Genomic DNA, 19,517 nt, shown 5'->3' with positions numbered 1-19,517 from the left:
GCACAGCAGTTTATTGTGGACTCAGTGCTATACATGCATACAAGTTTTGTGCAGCATCCACATGATATCTCATCTTCAAAGTGATGCCCCATATTATTTTCCCATTAAATCCAGATTTACCATTTCCATGGAAAATACCCACAGAAACAGTAAACCTGGGATTAAAGGGATGCAATGATATTTTGATGAGGACAACATTATGTGGATACTGCGAAAAACTTGCATGCATGAGCAGAACCGAGCCCACAATATACTGCCATGTGGAAGCATCCTCTTACATTTCCTCAGCTGACATACTAGGGGTCCCTCCAGACATCCTTTTTATTGCACATTCATGATTATTTGTGCTAATGATGCTATCAGGGAGGTCACATGCAATTCCTTTGCCAATACTGCTTTCATCTGTAAAAGTTTTGGGATGGTCAAACTCTTTCATTTCCAGTCAGCGTGTATCCTGTAATTTCCTGCTGGAATTCCATAACTTTTTGTGCCACAAATGTTCTGGTTTATTTCTATCCTGCTTTTGTTGCGCTAAGCCTCCGATGGACAGCAATAATGTGGTAGCATTGCAAAAGCATCACAGAACAGACTAGAGCAGAATAAATCCACCTCTGATGCACTATTATTGTGTCAAGAACATGTTGCAGAATATGCCCACAATAAAACACCAGTCTGGAGAGGCCCTAGGACCAATAAAAACAGCACATGTAGCTTAGCTGAATTGTGTTCACACAAGCTATCTGATAAAATGTGTCTGATGAAAACAACGCATGTACATCTGATAAAATGCAACCAATTAAAACTATGTATGTAGTAGGGTAATATAAGCTGAGGATGGGATCCACATTTTGCTTCTGCATTTAACATGAAGAAAAATAAAATAACATTCTTTTTCTTCAACATCACCATCATCATAATAAACAGTGTCATATTAAAATCACAGGTCCTAGGCCAAATGCTGAGAAGGGTAACTTTTTAGGGAAAAATCAGTAAACTGCATTAGCACTATATTATAAAAATCACAGGCCCTAAATCAGGACGTTATCCCGTATAATAATCCAGCCTTGGTCAAAATGTCTTCAGTCTCTATTGTGAGAACAAGTCAAGTACAGGACCAGATACAGATATTCTCAACTGTTGCACAACCTTTCCACACAAACCACCTGAACAGAACACCGGGCTGACCACCAGTGGTCTGCAGACCACAGCTTAAGAAATTCTGCCATATTGGTTTTTAAGTGAATAGTGGGTTTAAATGTTATTTCTTGAGCATAGTATTGCTTTGAATCTAGGTCCTCCTGGGATTTCTGTGTACATCACAACCATTCTTTGACAACCTGCAGAGTTACTGATCCTCAAAAAGCTTCTGATCCTGCCATTCACACTCTTAACTTGCTTCAGTCATAGTTTCAGAATGGCCCAGTCTAGTCTGGGCCCCATGCTCTGTATTTGCTCTGTGCCCCCCATTTTGCAAATCTGTGCTGATGTATATTAAAGACTATCATTAATTACTGTTACTGCTACAGGAGGGTGACCAGAGAAGCAAAGGAGGACAGGACTTCAGCACCTTTCAAACTGTTGTATAGAGGAAGGAATTTTGGAGAGGGCAATGTATAACTCAGAAATAAGAAAAGCACTTCTGCTGAAATTCTCCCTTCTCCACACCTATTAGAGGAACAGGAGCCCTCTCCACCAATGCATCTGTCCTGTTCTGGTACTGAGTTTTTTGGATGGCTCAAATAATTATTCTGGCCTGGATCCTGCAGAGGTTCTGCTTTCATGTAGCTCTGGTTCAGTGAGTAGGTCTCAAATTGACTCTTGACAAGAGAATAATTTTCCTTTTCTTTTAGTCCCAGATTCTTTCTGCCTGAATAATTTGATTTTGCAAGTTGAGGGAAAGTAAACCACTGCATTAAGTCTCGCTGTTGTCAATCTGTCAGGGACAATTGTTTTTAACCTTCAAAACGAAGGTGAAGACATTTATTTTAGCAAGCATTTGCCTGACTAATTCTCTTCATGTGTATACTATTTTCTCTGCTTTTTACTGCTGTTTTTTTAAATTATTATCAGTGCTTGAACTGTGGGGAAAGTTGGAGGACATAATGAAATCCATAAGCCCTACTCCCTGACTCCCCCCCCGCAATTTTAATCAGATCATTCCCCAATTGCCATGGCTTTCCAAATCAATATTTAACAAAGCCATCCATAGGGGCTGGGCCCCTTCCTCCTCCACACGCACACCTCCCGGAATTCAAGCACTGTTTTTATTATAGGTTTTTATTTAGTATTTGATATGTATTAAATATCCTTTCCTGATAAGGAAAACAGCAGGGTAAATAACATATAAATACATCTTTTTTAAAAAATGTAAATGTACTCAGGACAGTACTAATATAAAAAGTGTATTTCAGAGGAACAGTCACGTAACAAAAATGAGAGGCCAATGCTACCTTATAGGATAATACATTTGTTGTTAGACACACTTTTGTGGGCTACAGCCTATTTGGTTAGTAGATCTTGACAGAACTCTGATGCTAATGGGAACATATCTGTAAGCGGGAGAAAAGCTGGAGCTCAAGTTATGATAGGGAAGTGACAGTCTAGTATTATGGATTTAGTACATGTAGGGCCGGCAGATGGAGCTCTTGGGTTATAATTATCTTCCACGACATTAAGCATGGGATCTTTGACAAGGTTGTGACAGCAGGGTTGTGGCTGCTGTTGACAAACACCATAGCAGACCTGGCTTAGCTACATAGAAAGCTACTTTATAAAAACAGATTCCCACATGAAATAGCGTGTATGTTTTTGCTTTGAAGCAGTAAGACTGAATCCCAGGGCATAGTCTGAAGACACCTTACTGGAGCCAACCAAGTCTTACATCTGCTCAGTGCCTGAATGGGATCCCACCTGAGAGTCCTACATATGCTGCCTTAAGTCTATGATGAAAGGTGGACTATAAATATACCAAATATAAATAAAATGTATTAATTGAGCTTGGTCATGTCAGGATGCAGCAAGAGGAGGGGAGGTGGCAATGTATCCCATTCTAATTCCTCTGAAATTTTAGTTGATGACCTCTGAGAGCTTTGGAGGAACAACAATAATTGAAGGGGGTTTCTTTCTGAGGCCAGAGGTAGTGGTACAACTTCCAAACAATCACTGTTTCTAGGTAATATCAAGTAGTTGTCACATACTGGCAAAATCAAGTTGCACAATTCAAGTTGATTTGGAGCTGTTGCACAATAACCCCCCTTCTCCAAAAGATCAGACTTTTTACAATAAGGAAACTGATGGGAAAATGCAGTGGAAAGTGAAATGCAATGAAAATTTGCAAACAATTTCTCGTAATATAATGCATTTTGTATGTTATTTTCACAAATACATGCATTTATGTACACACCTTACCCTAGTATATGCATTTTGGACACATTATTTGGCTGGGGAACTGCCTTACAACGTTTGGATAAGTGTTAATTTCAAAGGATGGCTATGTTTTGGTTTGCATTTTGTCTCAAAGTGCTAATTAGGTATGTATACCTTGAAATGTGAACTGAATCAAATTTTTTCATCCCCTCTTAGAAGCCATGTGGAAATATCATAATGCCAATATACAAATCTATGGTGACCACACCTGACATACCATGTACAGTTCTAGTCGCCACATCTCAAAAAGAATATTGTAGAGCTAGAAAAGGTTCAGAAAAAGGGCAATCAAAATGATCATGGGGTTGAAACAACTCCTCCAAGATGAAAGCTTATAACATTTTCAGGGTTTTTTAGTTTAGAAAAAAGGAAGGACATGATATTAAAATTCTGTATGGTGTGGAGAAAGCAGATAAGAGAGAAATTTACTAGAACCTGGGTCATCCCATGAATCTGAATGTTGGAAGATTCAGGACAGACAAAAGGAAGCACTTCACACAGCACATAGTTAAACCATGGAATTTGTTACCACAAGACATAATAATGGCCACCAACTTGGATGGCTTTAAAAGAGAATTAGACAAATTCATGGAGGGTAAGGCTATCAATGGCTACAGGCTAAGATGACTAAGTACCACCTTCAGTATTGGAGACTGTATTCCTCTGAATACTAGTTGCTGGGCAGCACAAATGGGGAGGGTGCTGTTGTGCCTTTGCCCTCCTTGTGGACTTCCCATAGACATGATTGGCCACTGGGAGAAGAGGATACTGAATGAAAAGGGTCTTTGGTCTGATGCAGAACAGCTCTTCTTATGTTCATGCTGGCCAGCTAAACGGCAGTGTATTTGAATGAATAATCTAATCTCATGTTTCCTCTTGCAAACCGTCTCTGGCTTCAAGAACAAAACAAGATCCCTTCTGGTTCAGACAATCCAGTCCAGTATTGTTCCCCATGTTGCCAACCAAGTTATTCTGGAAACTGGAAAGTTATTCTGGAAACAGGGCCTGTTTGTCATTTCCTCATTTTAAAGGCACACTGCCTCTGAACTTGGTGATTTCTGAACATGGTGATTCCCTCTAGTTAACATGGCAAATAGCTATTGAGAGATCTGTCCTCCATGGATGTGCCTAATACTTTCTTTAAAAAGTCATCTGGCTAGTGGCCATCACCACTTCTTGGGGTAGTGAATTCCATAAGTTAACCCAAAACTTGCTGTTCTACCCTGCCTTACCTCTTGCCTTTCTGATTCTTTTGCTGCTCCTCTCCTCCCTCAGCTTTGCAGCGAAGACACACACCTTGTGCATCTAGCATGTCTCCATTCATGTCAACATGGCATTTCTGACATTGTTTGAGAAAGGTTGCCTTTTTCTTCTCAGACATTCTAAATGCTACACTGGCCAGCTCAGCACTCCTAGACTTACTGTAGCGAAGGGGAATTAGGAAAAGTGTTAACAACTTAACAGTAGGTTTGCAGCAACACTCTCACCACCTACTTTCCTTGCTATAATCAGGAGCCACGCTCGATCACAATACAGCATGCTTATGCCCACTGAAAGCCCATTGCTAAGCCTTAGACACAAGATACAGCACTGCCAAAGATGGGACAAGCCAGATCTCTGGCTCTGAAATTCAGCTGCATCTTTCCCCTCACAGTATTCTTTTTAAAGGGAGTTCCTTGGCAGAATTGCTAAACCAAAATACCAATACAAAAGGACGCTAAATAATAACTATAATAATAAACATTTATATACCACTTTTAGTGCTTTTATGAATTACCTTGTTGTACTCCTGACAACAACCATGTAAGGTAGGTCAGTATTGTGACCCCTTTATTGCAAGGGGGAAGATGCTGAGGCTGAAAAAGAGTGGTTTGCCACTAGTGAGATTATGGAAGCATGTTATTTTGAAATATGGATAAACATTTAAAATAAAAATCAACAAGTTTAGTGACGTTTGTTCTTTGTTTTGCTGCTCTCTCTCTCTCTCTCTCTCTTTGTGTGTATGTGTGTGTAAAAATATATGCTCCAACGTTCATAGATGAAAATAGGGAGACTCTTATAACACTTGTCTTTTTAATAAGAACTGCCTGAAGCCCCTTCTGCAATGCATTATTACACACTGATGGTTGTATTCTGCCTTCTGTCTTCATGTATTGTGCAATAGCGCATCTTCCACCAATTTAAAACCAAAGAGAGTATTAGAAAAATACATTTGTCCTACAGTACAAAACAGACTTCAGCAGCTGAAGTGTAGGAAATGGTAGGCTCTGGATTGCCCAGCGCTGTACTGTCCATGCCCATGCATTTACAGGCATGCATGCTAGAGAAACAATGTGCCTTCCCCAACCTACATATATAAGTGTTAAAGACTAGGGGAGGGGGCTGAACTCTTCAGAATTACATTGACAAAGCATGCCAACATAATTTTTACCAGGCATTCCTCAAAGGCAGAAAGAGGGATAAAAGCAGAACATATTTACTAAGGACAGATTTCAAAAATAATAGCATAGACTGTTGCTTGGAAAAAGGGGTAAATAGAGGAGACATATTAAAGGAGCGCCTATTTTATTCCTAGGTTCTCCTGCTCTTTTTGCGTTCCTACTGCTGAATCTGACTGATCCACCTGTACTCTCTTTGCTTTACTTCTCTGTTCACCTCAGGTTCTGGCAGGTGTAGCAGATTACTTACACTCACCATTCTACAGAAGAGAGGTGTGACTTGAAGGTACATTTAAAGCTACACTGTAGCTCTGCGAGGGGTAAACTACAGTTCCCAGGATTCTTGTGGGGTGAGGAAATGTACTTTAAATATATGCTGTGTACGGTCAGAGCAGCCATTGGCCAACAGCCATTCTTAGTTCCAAAGAAGGGTGTCAGTTGAAACTAGGGCTCAAACTAGGCCTACACTTGGCCTAAACGGGAAAGGAACGTATGAAGCACACCCACTTCACTCACATACCTCTCCCTCCCCCACATCTCATGTTAGAGACTTTCAACAGACACACATACACACGTTACCCATGTCACATACCCCCTTCTAAGACCTGGCAGTTAAGATTCAACAGCCTCAACTGTGGCACTGAGACATGCAATTCTTTCCTCTCCAGGAGTTCCGAATGGAATCCTTTGCCTTGTTCACCTTTATCAGAGCAGTGGACAGGGGTAGGGTGGGGGCAGGAGTGTATCGTCTGTTGGAAGCGGGAAAAGAGCAACTCCTGTTTTGTTCTTTTGTTTAAGCTCCAGAAGGAAGATAAAGCTAGGGTCCTCCAGATGGATAGGCTTTGTTTACCTTTTACCTGTGATGCTCTGACTGACTTCCTTCTGTCCCTAGACTGTGAAGTCTTTAGGGAAGCTTACCTGCCCCTCCTCCTTCTGCCCTTTCCATTCCTTTGTCCTCTGGCTGTCCAGGAGAGAGGTGACATCCCTTTGTCTCTGCTCTCTCTCCGAGCATGGGGCTGACTCCTACACCTGGGAGTTATGCCTCCAACTTAGCTAGTTAGTTAGAACTAGGGATGCCTTTTCTATCTACTATGTATTTCTCTAAATAAAGTAGCTTTTCTTATTTTACTAAGTCTCCAGTCTCAGTGATGCTGTTGCAGGGTAAAAGCCTGCTTTCTTAGGCAAACGCATGCACACACTGGCACACTCGCATTTCAACATCTGCTGTTACTCTTTGCTGCTGTGGTGCTGCTTTTAAATGAAATTAAGCAACACAACTACACACAGCGCAACATCGTCCAGGGTTGCGGGAATGGGAGGGAATGTAGACCCCCTTACTTTTTGGGAAGCAGGGCTCCAACCAGGTCCCTATGTATGTGCCAATTAGCATGAAAGCAAAGAGTCTTTGTCCTTTTGTGTTGATTGGGGCCAATCAGAGAGAAAGGAGGTGAGACAGCCACTGAGAAGACTCTTCTCAGTAACTACATACATAGCCTCCCCTTTCATGCAGATTGGCTCCTAGGGACGTCTTAGTGGAGTGTGGACACAGAGAGAAGGGAGATGAGGGAAAGGGAACATAGCTATGAGAAGGCGTGGTGTGACTATCATGAAGGGACCCTGCACTTCTGAATTTGCCACTACACTGCTGGGTGGGAGAATTGGAATATATTGCCCCAAAAGTAAAAGAAAGGTCTGGGTGGAAGTATGAAGGATTCTCCCCAACCCAATTAGAAACTCTCTTTCAGCCTATCCCCCCCTTCCTTGGGGAGAAGCATGTGGACCACCTATAAAGATGACACAAAGGAGCAAGGGATCCTGAAAGTACATGAAGCTTTCCTTCTCACCAGATGAGATTTTGCACTATAGCCACCAATGTCTTTTCCAAAGAAGACAGTGGAGATCAAAATTCCAGGGAGATAAAAGTGAACTACCTGGGCTGAAAATAAAGAGGAGGGCCTTTATTTATCCACATTGCCATCTTACACATGACTCTGACTGCCCCACCATCCCACACTGAAGAGGGCTAAATAGACGTAGAATCATAGACTCGTAGAGTTGGAAGGAACCTATAAGGCCATCGAGTCGAACCCCCTGCTCAGTGCAGGAATCTAAATTAAAGCATACCCAACAGGTGCCTGTAAAGGGGCCTCTTGAATGCCTCCAGTATTGTGCAGATGTGTGCAATGTACACCTAATGTGACTGCCCTTTTTGATACCAGAAAAATAAAAATATTTCTAGATGCCAACTTGGATTGCAGAATCTTGTTGGGGGAGGGTTAACCCTTTATCTCCCTACTGTTTCCGTTCCTAATAACTTTAACATGGAGTAGGGATGGTAAAAAAAAAAAAATTCCGCTATTTTTAGATGGGTGTGGATTCAGATGTAATGTTATAATAAATGCAGTCTGGGGATCAGATGTCAATATTGTGGCTGCTAGCAGCTTTCGTTGATACAAAAAAAAATCCTGGTGAACTTTACCATTTTCTTAACGAATTGAGGCCATCTATACCAATAAATGTGAATGTGAGAACCAGGGAAAGTTAGAAACTGTCAAGCAAGAAATGGAACACATCAACATTACAATACTTGGCGTGAATGAATTAAAATATACGGGAATGGGACATTTTCAATCAGGCAACTTCAAAATATTTTAAGCAGGAAATGAGAAATTAAGAAGAAACGGGGTTGCTTTAATAGTGAGAAATGATGTAACAAAAGCAATTAGGAGCTATAAGGAAAACTATTAACATAACCATCATTTAAGTCTATGCTCCAACAGCAAACACAGAAGAAGAGGAATTGGAGAGATTTTACACAGAAGTACAGGAAGAAATTGACCACACACCAAAACAAGATGTGCTAATAATCATGGGAGACTGGAATGCAAAAGTAGGGAACAGAGAAGAACTAGGAATTGTGGGGAAATGGGGCTTAGGAGACAGAAATGAAACAGGAGAAAGACTTACTGAATTCTGAGAAGCCAATAATTTGCTTCCTGCAAACACATTTTTTGAGCAACCATAAAAACGATTGTATATGTGGACATCACCAAATGGTCAATATAGGAATCAAATTGATTATATAATTGGTAGCAGTATGTAGAGACTTTCCATACTTTCTATGAAAACAAGACCAGGTGCAGACTGCAGTACAGACCATGAACTGGTAATATCAAAAATCAGAATAAAGCTGAAGAAGAACAAAGCAATCATAATGCCAAAATACAATTTAAATAACATCCCAGAAGAATATAAAGATCAAATAAGGAACAGATTTGAGGCTTTAAACTAAGTGGATAGAGAGCCAGAAGAACTATGGATTGAAGTCAGAGACATGATCAGGGAAGAAGGCAAAAAGATAATGCCTCTAGTTAAAAAAAGAGGAAGACCTCAAAGGATGACTGATGAAACTCTTAAAATGGTTGAAGAAAGAAGGAAAGCAAAAGCAAAAGGAGACAGAAACACAGTTGGAACCCTAAATGCAACTATACAGCGACTAGTACATAGGGACAAAGAACTATTGCAATAGTTATCGTATAGAAATAGAAGAGGACAACAAAAAAGGTAGAACAAGAGCCCTATTCCAAAAGATTAGAGAAATTAAAGGGAAATTTAAACCAAGAGTAGGGATGTTAAATAATTGACTGACCAAGATAAAATAAAAGGAAGATGGAAGCAATACACTGAAGAACTCTATAAAAGAGAACCCAGGATGACAGATTCATTCACGGAGGAACCGTATGATGAATAACCAGAAATTTTAGAATGTGAGGTGAAAGCTGCTCTTAAAATACTTGGAAGAAACAAATCACCATATTTGTGTTAACAAATATGGAAAATAAAACAACGGTCCACCGACTGGAAGCATTCAATATACATCCCAATTCCAAAGAAAGGGGATCCCAGGGAATGCAGTAATTATTGAACTATTGCCTTAATATCCCATGCAAGTAAAATAATGCTCAAGGTTCTATAACAAAGGCTCTTACTATATATGATAAACAGCACAAATAGCCCACCCTCCTGCTCTTTCTGTTCAAAGTTCAGAAACATTCCCCTGGAACTCTTGAATTATTTAAAGTGTACAGATTATTTACTTCTGATGTGATCTTACATACAGAATAGCAAAACCTCTGGGCTTTTTGTGGCTGCTGTGAAAGTCCCCTTCGAGACAGTATTATTCCAAGCAGAGAGAAAAAACCCATCAAGACAGGTGGACCTCTTTCCAAGACTTTGGGTAGAGATGCACGTACTGTTCTGCCGCTCCACCTCTCTTTTCTGAAAACGAGGGCATACGGCACTAGTCAAACCCCATGCCCTTTTTTACTGTAAAACCTGGTGGGACCAGCTTGAATGTTGTTGTTGGTTTTTAAAATCAGCTTCAAACAGATTTTGTAACTGATCGGCAGATCAACCCGTTGCCCCTCCAGCTGTGGCCAATGGAAATGCTTTGCTGTAGGCAACTAGTGTGCTCACAGCCTTTATTAGATACAAGCAGAATCATCACAAATTTGATCCAGCCCACCACTATGATCAGGCTCCTGCACAGCCACACCTGATTCAGTTGCTATGCAGAAACAGAGTTGGGTGTCATCACCACACTGGTGATGTCACATTCCAAGTCCCCTAATGACTGTACCCACTGGCTTCACAGAGATCTTAAACAGCATTAGAAATAAAATAGTGCCCGGTGGGACCACATAACACAACTGCTAGGAGGCAGAAGAGCATTCCCCCAAAGTTACTTTCTGGAACAGGCCCTCTTGGAAGGAACAGAACTACTGTAAAACAGAGCCTCCAATACCCAACCCACAGAGTTGGTCTTAGGAGGCAACCATGGTCAACAGCATAAATTATATCTGTGGCCTTGTTCTTTACCCCACACCTAATTGCCTTCCCATACTTCCCATAAGAACATTCCCATAAGAAAATGACCCATCTAGTCCAGTATCCTATTCTCATAGTGACCAAACAGTTTGTTTATTTATAAAAATATTTGTATATTGCTATACAATATCAAAGTGGTTTACAACACATAAAAAAACTAGAAAATAAAAACATTAAAAATAACATTTAAAATACAAAAAAGCAAAGGTCAACTCCATAAATTTGTCTAATCCTTTTTTAAAGCCATCCAAGTTGGTGGCCACCGCTGTCTCCAGTGGGAGTGAATTCCATAGTTTAACAGAGTTGTCTGATCCATTGAATAAGTTCCAGAGGTCTGTTTAGTGGAGACAGCCAGGGAATAAACATATCCACTGGATGGCAGCAGTTAAGGACCAAAGTGAAGCAGCTCGGTTAGCTGGTTTGCACACCTCCCCTTCTTCTCATGGTGCAGGCTACAGCCTGTGCGTTTCAATCAGCCGGTCAATGTTAATATTCCCCTATTGTAAATGTAGGAAGACATCTGAGACTGAAGGTGAATGCAGGCATCAAACTCACCCGCAGTGGGAACCTGGCTTGACAACTTAGTTTGCCTTGCGCATATAAATGTCAACAAGTCATCAACTTTTCCCATCTTTCCTTCTTAATATTTGACAGCAGTGCATTGTATATATTGTTATGAGCATGGAATAGATGATTTCTATGGGTCACCTTTCCAGCCTCTGATTTGGAATCCTATGCCCTGGGGGCTGGCTCTGCTAGCCAGATGAATCTCCTTTGTTAATCAAATAGAGTGGCCAGGTAAGATGATGGGCCTATTTAGTTGTCCCAGCAACTGGTGAAATGGGCCAGGAAGATCCTTTTGTTATTGATACTCTTCAGGAGAGTTTCTTCCCCACTCCTGGGAGCTGGCAGAAGTTGCGTTGGTAGTTTTTTTGGAGTGTGTTCTAGAGAATGGCTGGGGCTGCAAGCACGCAGAGAGGCTATCCCTCTGCATCATGGCTATAGGATGCCCCTGCACCTCGATGGGAAAGTTGAATATTGAACTGTTGATGCATTGAACCCCTCCATCCTTGAGCTTAGGTTGGAATGTGTGTAAATAAATAAACCATATTTCATAAAGACATCACAGTCTCCGCTGACCTTCTTCCCAAAGGAAACCAAACCCTGGATGAGCGCAGGGACCCCCGAAATCTCACCGCTCGGAGATTGGGGAAGGCACGCAACAATATGTTTAGATGCATATGTGTTAATCCTTTAGCTCAGTGGTTCTGAAACTTTCCCCCCCACGGACTACTTGAAGATTGTTGAGGGTCTTAGCAGGCCACTTAATGATTTTTCTGCCTGTTGTAGCTATGGTAATGCTTTGTGCTAGAGGCTTTATGATTTTTAATTGCATTTTTACAAACGTCCCTTGGAACACCTGAATGAAGCTCGCGGACACCCAGTGGTCTGTGAATCACAGTTTGTGGACCCCTGCTTTAGCTCATGAATAAAGTTGCAAAAATGCCATTTGCTCTCTGTAGGAAAGCCAGTGAAAGATATCAGTACCCATTCTAGTGTACGAATGATGCACTTGAGTATTCCTAAGAGCTGTCGTGGCCTGTAAAAACAACTATAAAAAGATAATTCAGCACTGTGAATTCCACCCCTGCAGAGTCAGCCACTATCCTTCTGACTTTGCAGCTTAACTGACAAATATCCCTGGGAACTGAAGACTGGCTCCCTTCTACCTCATGCATCAGGCAGCCTGACATCTTTTTATTTTTTAAAGTGCCGCATGAATATTTATGTGTATCTGTTGGTTTATTGCCTTACTAATTTTTCTTTGAAAGGAAACTTTTTAAAGTTCAAAACCACTCTGGGGATTGTGGGGGAGGTTGGGATAGCATACCTCTTCCTGTGTGATCTTCCAGAATGCTGTGGGTGTCATTCGCAGCTTTCCAACAGAATATTTATTTTGCATAGGATGTGAGTTTCAAATCACTCGTAGAAAAAGAACTTTGAATAATCTGTAGAAAGCAGAACACTCCCTTCGTTCTCTTTGCAGCTCTCAGTAAACAGAAATAAAACAGGACTCAAGAGGCTGTCACTATGGAATGAAGTTATGCTGAGTGGCAACAGGGAGATTTCTCTCCCAAGATGCCATTATTCTCTTTCCTCTATCTTCTTGCAAGCTGGCAAACAATGCTCTCCTTTTGTTTGCCTTTGAAGGAGTCAAACAATTCTTGGTTCTCAGGGATATACAATTTATAAGGCCAAAAAAGGCTGTAGTGCTGCTCTACATAGCAAGAATACAGATTAGATCCCAGTCTAGCAAGGATGGGTTAGGGTATATTCCACCAATCTTTCCATACCACACAGTAGACTATTCATAAAGCAGAGAATTTCAGGGCTATATTTAGCTCACTTGCTTCAATCGACTCTAAGTGCAGTGCTATGATGAGTAGGATGGAGGGATCTGGCTCAGCGAGAACTGCTTGATGCAGCATGAAAGAAAGCATAGCATTTGCATGCTTAGTAGCACCTTTCAATGCACTTTGATGGCAGATCACATGTTACAGTGCTTCCAGGCTATCACTATTTTCAGGAATTCAATCACATACTGGCAAATTCCGGTTGCACAATTAAAGTTGATTTGCTGTTCTTGCGCAACAAACCTGCTCCCCCCCCCAAAAAAAACCTGGACTTTTTGCAATAAGGAAAGTGACAGGAAAATGCACAGGAAAGTATGGGATAACATTAGCGTTACACAACATTGTATAACCTCCCTGCAAACAAATCAGAATGAATGCTCAGTAAACAGCTGATGTCATCTAACCACCCTACAAACCTTGTGCAAACAAATCAGGATGACTACTCCACAAATGGGTCATCTGAAAACAACCCTAGTCACACATACAACAACTTGAATGGGCACTGTGGGGAGTTCAGGGCACAGCCACCTCGTCAAAGTCTTAATGCAGAACCAGAGTCGATGATGGGTGAGGAACAAGTAGAGAACTGGGCAGAAACAAGTGCCATAGGAAAAGCAGCAGGCCTGCCATGGAGGCAGCAGGCTTTTGGCTGGCTCCCTTGGCCCCAAAAGAGGACTCCTTGTGAATAATAGCATGAGTAAAGACTCAGGGCCTACTCATGAGCACAGCAAGGAAACTGGCATATCTGGAGAATAGTGATGAGAGAAAAATTCGATGTAGTTCTCACTTAAAACCAAATTGATCAAATTTGCATTTTCTGAAACAACATGAGAACTGAAACACTGCTATCCTTTGAAATTCACACTTATCCAAATTTTGCAAAGCAGTTCTCCCACCAAACAGTGCTTACAAAAATGCATATATTAAGGGGAAATGTGCTTAAAAATGAATATATTAGTGAATATAATATGCAAAAATGCATTATGTTAGGAGAAATTGCTTGCAAAAATGTTTACATTAGTCAAAACTTCATACAAAAATGCATTGATAAGGAAAAAATCACACTAAAATGCTGAAGAATTTTCCTGAGGATTTAACAGCGGCGTCACTAGCCGGAGTGCGGGTATGTGTGGACCTCCGGTGCGTGCCCTCCCAGGAGCATGGATGAGGTGGCTGGGCTTGCGCGCACGTGCTCGAGGCCAGCCACCCCGTCTATGCCCCTGGAAGGGCGCATGCCGGAGGGGCACCCAGCCGCAGAAGGCCTGGGAACGCTGGCACGCCTCCCTTGCTCCACCGACGCTGCTCCCGCTCCCGCTCTCACCCGCCCGCCGGCCCGCCCGCCTCAGAGGAGGCAACGGCGCGGGGTGGGGTGGCTCTGGGTGTCACCCCTCTCATGGTGACACCGGGTGCGGGCCACACCCTCCGCACCCCGGTAGGGACGCCCCTGGGATTTAAAAAAAAACCAGTTTGCACATTGCTGCAGAAACATGGTGAACTAAATTTAAGATTGGAAAAATGAGAAATTGACAGAACCAAAACTGACAGAACCTTCCATCTCTACTGGAGAACAAGCTTTTAAAAAGCTGTGGAAGGGGGTGACTAAAAGAAAAGAGATTTGCATCTTGAGTGACTCAGAGGAGAAGGATCAGTGTAGGAGGAATAACTACGGATGCTTAAGGAATTCATTCTTTGCAAATTGTGCAACAGTTCTTCGTTCAAAAAAAGTACCAAAATGCACATTAAAATGTGTATCTTAGGAAATAATACATTTTGAAATACATATTTTGAGAGACGATATGGGTTGTTGTATCCAATGAACTCATGGCACACATGGAACGTCTTCCATTCACGTGACTGAACCTCCACTCCCTCTCGTCCCTCCGCAGCTCCCCAAACTGCTCTGGAGGGTTGGAGGAACTGCTAGAACAGATTTGGGGTGTGTGGGGTACATGAGAGGAACAAAGGGAAGGAAGTTCCATGGCATGAGCAGAAGTAATTCTGCAACTAATAATTTTGTTGGATGCAACCCTTTGTATTTAAATACACATGTGGATTTAAAAAAAATAATGTTGTGCCCCTCCCCAATCTCCAAGCTGTGAGATTCCAGGGGTCCCTGCACTCGCCCTGGACTTGGTTTCCTTGGGAAGAAGGTCAGTGGAGACTGTGGTGTCTTTATGAAATATGGTTTGTTTATTTACGCACATTCCAACCTGAGCTTAGGATGGAGGGGTTCAAGGCATCAGCAGTCCAATATCCAGCTTTCCCATCAGTGTTACAGGAGGCATCCTAAAGCCATGGTGCAGACAGACAGCCTCTCTGTCTGCCTCCAGTTTCCAGCCATTCTCCGACACAACTCTAAACACACTCAAAGCACAAATCTCTGCTAGCCGCCAGGAGGAGGGGGAAGGCTCTCCTGAAGAATTTCAATGACAAAAGGGTCTTCCTGGCCCATTCACCAGTTGCTGGGCACCTGAAAGACCCATTAGCAAACTGGCCACTCTATTAGCGTAACAAAAGAAATTCATCTGGCCAGCAGAGCCAGCCCCTCACCCCAAGGCACAGGATTCCAAATGAGAGGCTGCAAGGGGACTCACAGGGATCATCAATTCCAACCCCCAAACTCACAACAATAAAAATTGCAGGTTAATGTGGAAATGCAACTGAACATATGCAAAAATGAACATATGAATGAACATATGCAAAAATTGGCACAGATTAGAAATAAGACTTTCCCCATCCCTCTTTCTCATAAGCACCAGCTGTCATTTCACTGTGCTTTCTATACGGTTCTGTTGTCATTCAGCGGCAGTTCTAGGTCCAGTAGTCTGCTTTCCCAGCTGCATGCACGCTGTCTACTGCATCCAGCAGCATCTAGTACCAAATTGCATGCCCATTTCACATCATGCTATGTGATCCACTGTGCTTTTGTAGTACAGCAGTTCCACATGTGCACAGCCACCAACTGTGTGTGTATGTGTGTTTACAAGAATTCATCACAGACTAGTTTTACCCCCATATTAAAAGCTCTCCAGCTGTAACTTTCTGTAGTCTCTGGCACACATACCTAATAACTCATTTCATCCCAAAATCAACAACCAAGGGCCAAATTAGATGTGGCATTAATGCATAGCATGCAGTTACTTACTTACTTACTTATTTATTATTAAATTTGTATCCCGCCCTTCCTCCCAAAGGCCCCTAGCCACACAGGGAGGGGCAATCTGATCATGCTGGGGGAGTGATGAGATAAGCCTCCCCTCCCCAGTAAGAATTGGGCTCCCCCATGCCTGTAATTAGTTAAGGAAAAACTAGTCTGCCAGCTACATATTAAGCACACATCTAGTCTCACCCTTACCTGCCACAGGTATATAGTCCACCATATAAACAAAGCTTAGACTGTGTGACAACTACAAACCTGACTAGAAACATACTGTACTTATTTAATTTTCCTTCTGTTCAGGACAGTTCTCAAACATCTAGCTCCATACACCAGAAGGCACCAAGTAGTTCTGGGGAACAAGAAGAAAGAAAACGAGGATAAACAGCTGTATCGGATACAACCCAGGAGCACAATCCAATACATGTCTACTCAGAAATAAGTTCCACTGAGTTCCATGGAACTTACTCTCAGGTAAGTTGGTATAGGATTGCAGCCTTACTTGACTGGGACCCTAACAATTAGTAAGTACCCCTCCAGACTGGTGTTTTAGAGAGCATGTATCCAGAGCTTGGAAAAGTTATTTTTTTGAACTACAACTCCCATCAGCCCAATCCAGTGGCCATGCTGTATCCTGCAACATGTTTTGACACAATAATAGCGCAGTAGTGGTGGATTTATCCTGCTTTAGTTTGTTCTGCAGTGCTTCCCCAATGCTATCACATTATTGCTGTCCAGAGGGGTTATAGCACAACAAAAGGTCTCCTCTATATACAGGCTTTTTACTTGTTTATTGCATTCCTTGTTGGTACATACAAGGCTCGTGTCGTTGATCCATCTGGCCCAGAACTGTCTGTCCAAGTTTTAGATAGATAAACTGTAGGTGCTAGGGCTTGAAATTGGGCCTCTCCACATGCAAAGCATGTACTGTGATACTCAGCTGTAGCCCCTCTCTATAAAATGCTGTACAGTGAAGTTTATTATGAAACTTTTGCACCTGCAGTCAAACACACTTCTGTAAGGACTTTCCTCAGTATTGCCGCCTCAAGGAAGATGCAGGTTCAACAGCCTTCCTATATGGAGACATTGAGGAAGATATTTATGGCCTAAAGCGAACTGCTAAGGCCTGGAATGACAAACTAAACCAACTACTACTTAAGGAGGGATTCATGCAAGGAAAGGCTGACTTCTGCCTATACTCAAGTTTCATGAATAATAGATGGACATTCATCTTGACCTATGTGGACAATTTGGCCTTATGTCACCAAGACAAGGAAGATAGTGATGAAACTGTGAAAAATCGTAACAAGGAAATAGAAGTGAAAGACCTAGGAGACATCTGTTACTATCTGGGAATCCAGATGGAAAGGGGAGAAAATGGAACCTTCTTCATTAACCAGAAACAGAAGATAATAGACCTGATAGAGCACCTTGGACTGACAGAAGCCAATGTAGCAGAAACACCAATGGAAGTGGGCTTCTTTAAAGACAATGAGAACAAGGGACAACTGCACGACAACAGGCAGTACAGGACAGCAAATTGAAAGCTCCTGTACATATCAACTGTAACAAGACTGGGCATTGCAGCAGTTGGGATACTGTGCAGAAAAGTTAATGCACCAATAAAGAAAGAGTGGGCTGTAGTCCAGAGGATAGGAAGATATCTAAAGGGAACTGCAGAACTGAAATTGATGCTACCTGCAAACAGTAATTCCAGACTGGTGGATTATGTGGATGCAAACTGAGCTGAAGACAGAGAAGACTGAAAGTCCACTGGTGAGAATCTGCTCTATTATGGAGGAGGAGTCATCAGTTGGACTAGTAAGAAACAGTCAGTTGTAGCCCTCAGCTGTATAGAAGCAGAATACATACCCAGGGCCAGCTCCAGGCATGCGGGGGCCCATGGGCATCAGCTTGCCCTGCGCCCCGGCGTGTGTGCATGCACACGTGCACACACACATACACACACACACACACGCCCCCCACCTACCTGTCTGCTGTCTTTTACCATTGCCCTTAATGAAGATGGCAGCTGCGGTTTCCCTAAGGGGATGACGCCTCCGCCACCATCTTTGTTGATGCCACGTGTGCGTGCTACGCACATATCTGCCATCAACTAAGATGGTGGCAGGGGCTTCAGTACCTTAGGGAAACTGCGGCCGCCATATTCATTAAGGGCAATGGTAAAAGACAGCAGAGAGGTAGGTGGGGGTGTGTGGGGGGCATGGATCATGGGGGGCTGCTGAGGGCCCCCCTGTAGCTCCAGCCTCCAGGGGCCCTTAAGCCAGTGCCCCACCTGGCCGCCCTTTAGAACTGGCCCTGTACATACCTGCAGCACAAGCATGTCAAGAAGCAACCTGGTTACACAGACTACACTTAAACTTTGGAATCAATGAACCAAAGACAACTAGAATGCATGAAGACAACAGGAGCTGTATTTTGCTCTCCCAGTCAGAAAGGGTGACACTGCAAACAAAGCACATTGATACCAAGTACCATTGTGTGAGAGATGCACAACAGAAAGGGCTCATTGAGCTGAAGTACTGCCTGGCAGAAGAAATTGTGGCAGATGTTTTTACCAAGCCACTACCCAGAGACCATTTTCACAATCTTTGTAAAGTGATGGGAGTTGTAAGTTGGAGTGCGAGACAATGAGAAGGGATGTTGGAAGTTTCACTTCAATCAATGCATTATCTCGCTGTGTGCTCTAAATCTATTGACCATTAGGGGCAATAGGTATAGTCAGTTGAAAGGGCCCCTGCTTGAATTATCTCCTTGTTCCTTTCCTCAAGTTTAAGCAGGCATCTGATTGGTTAGACTGATATTCCCAGGGCTATCATCACTTCCAGTTCCTCATCCTCCTTCCTACAATTCCCTCTCTTCCTATCTTTTGAATTCAACCAGCAGATTATTAGGCTTTCCTATCCACATGTACTTTCTTAATAAAATGAGTTTATTTTAAGATAAACACCACTATCTTTCATATTCATTTATATTGCCAATGAACTCTGCTGCATAAAGCAACTCTCATCAGATGCTTCAATCCACCATCTCTTCAATTCGCTTCAGCTTTTGATCTTAGTTACAAGTAAGTTTTATTATATTCTGCGGAGTGAATTAAAATTGGAGTGAGCTGAAGAGAACCTGCAACTTCAGGCAAGACAGAAAGCTTTTGGCTCAGATTGAGGAAAGGTC

The 19,517-nt window shown here is 42.3% G+C and overlaps 1 protein-coding gene across 6 annotated transcripts in view; it reads right to left on the bottom strand.

Annotated features, from left to right (window-relative positions):
- Nucleotides 1-19,517, bottom strand: part of PKIG (cAMP-dependent protein kinase inhibitor gamma) — an 82,193-nt gene that overhangs the window by 21,984 nt on the left and 40,692 nt on the right. The window contains exon 2 of one of the 6 annotated variants that reach the window (XM_061630301.1): nt 16,581-16,674. The exons of 2 other annotated variants lie outside the window; for them this stretch is intronic. In XM_061630301.1, the coding sequence (XP_061486285.1) occupies nt 16,581-16,594 (14 nt within the window). In that variant the 5' untranslated portion in view covers nt 16,595-16,674. Of the gene's footprint in view, nt 1-4,658; nt 4,835-5,203; nt 5,245-6,782; nt 6,802-16,580; nt 16,675-19,517 lie in introns of those variants that run through there. 3 more of the 6 variants (XM_061630302.1, XM_061630298.1, XM_061630297.1) reach the window with 3 other exon arrangements.

This window comes from Rhineura floridana, chromosome 6 (assembly GCF_030035675.1).
Source record: "Rhineura floridana isolate rRhiFlo1 chromosome 6, rRhiFlo1.hap2, whole genome shotgun sequence".
Lineage (NCBI taxonomy): Eukaryota > Metazoa > Chordata > Lepidosauria > Squamata > Rhineuridae > Rhineura > Rhineura floridana.
The sequence above is the reverse complement of the archived record's forward strand: the minus strand, read 5'-3'. Positions and strand labels throughout refer to the sequence as shown.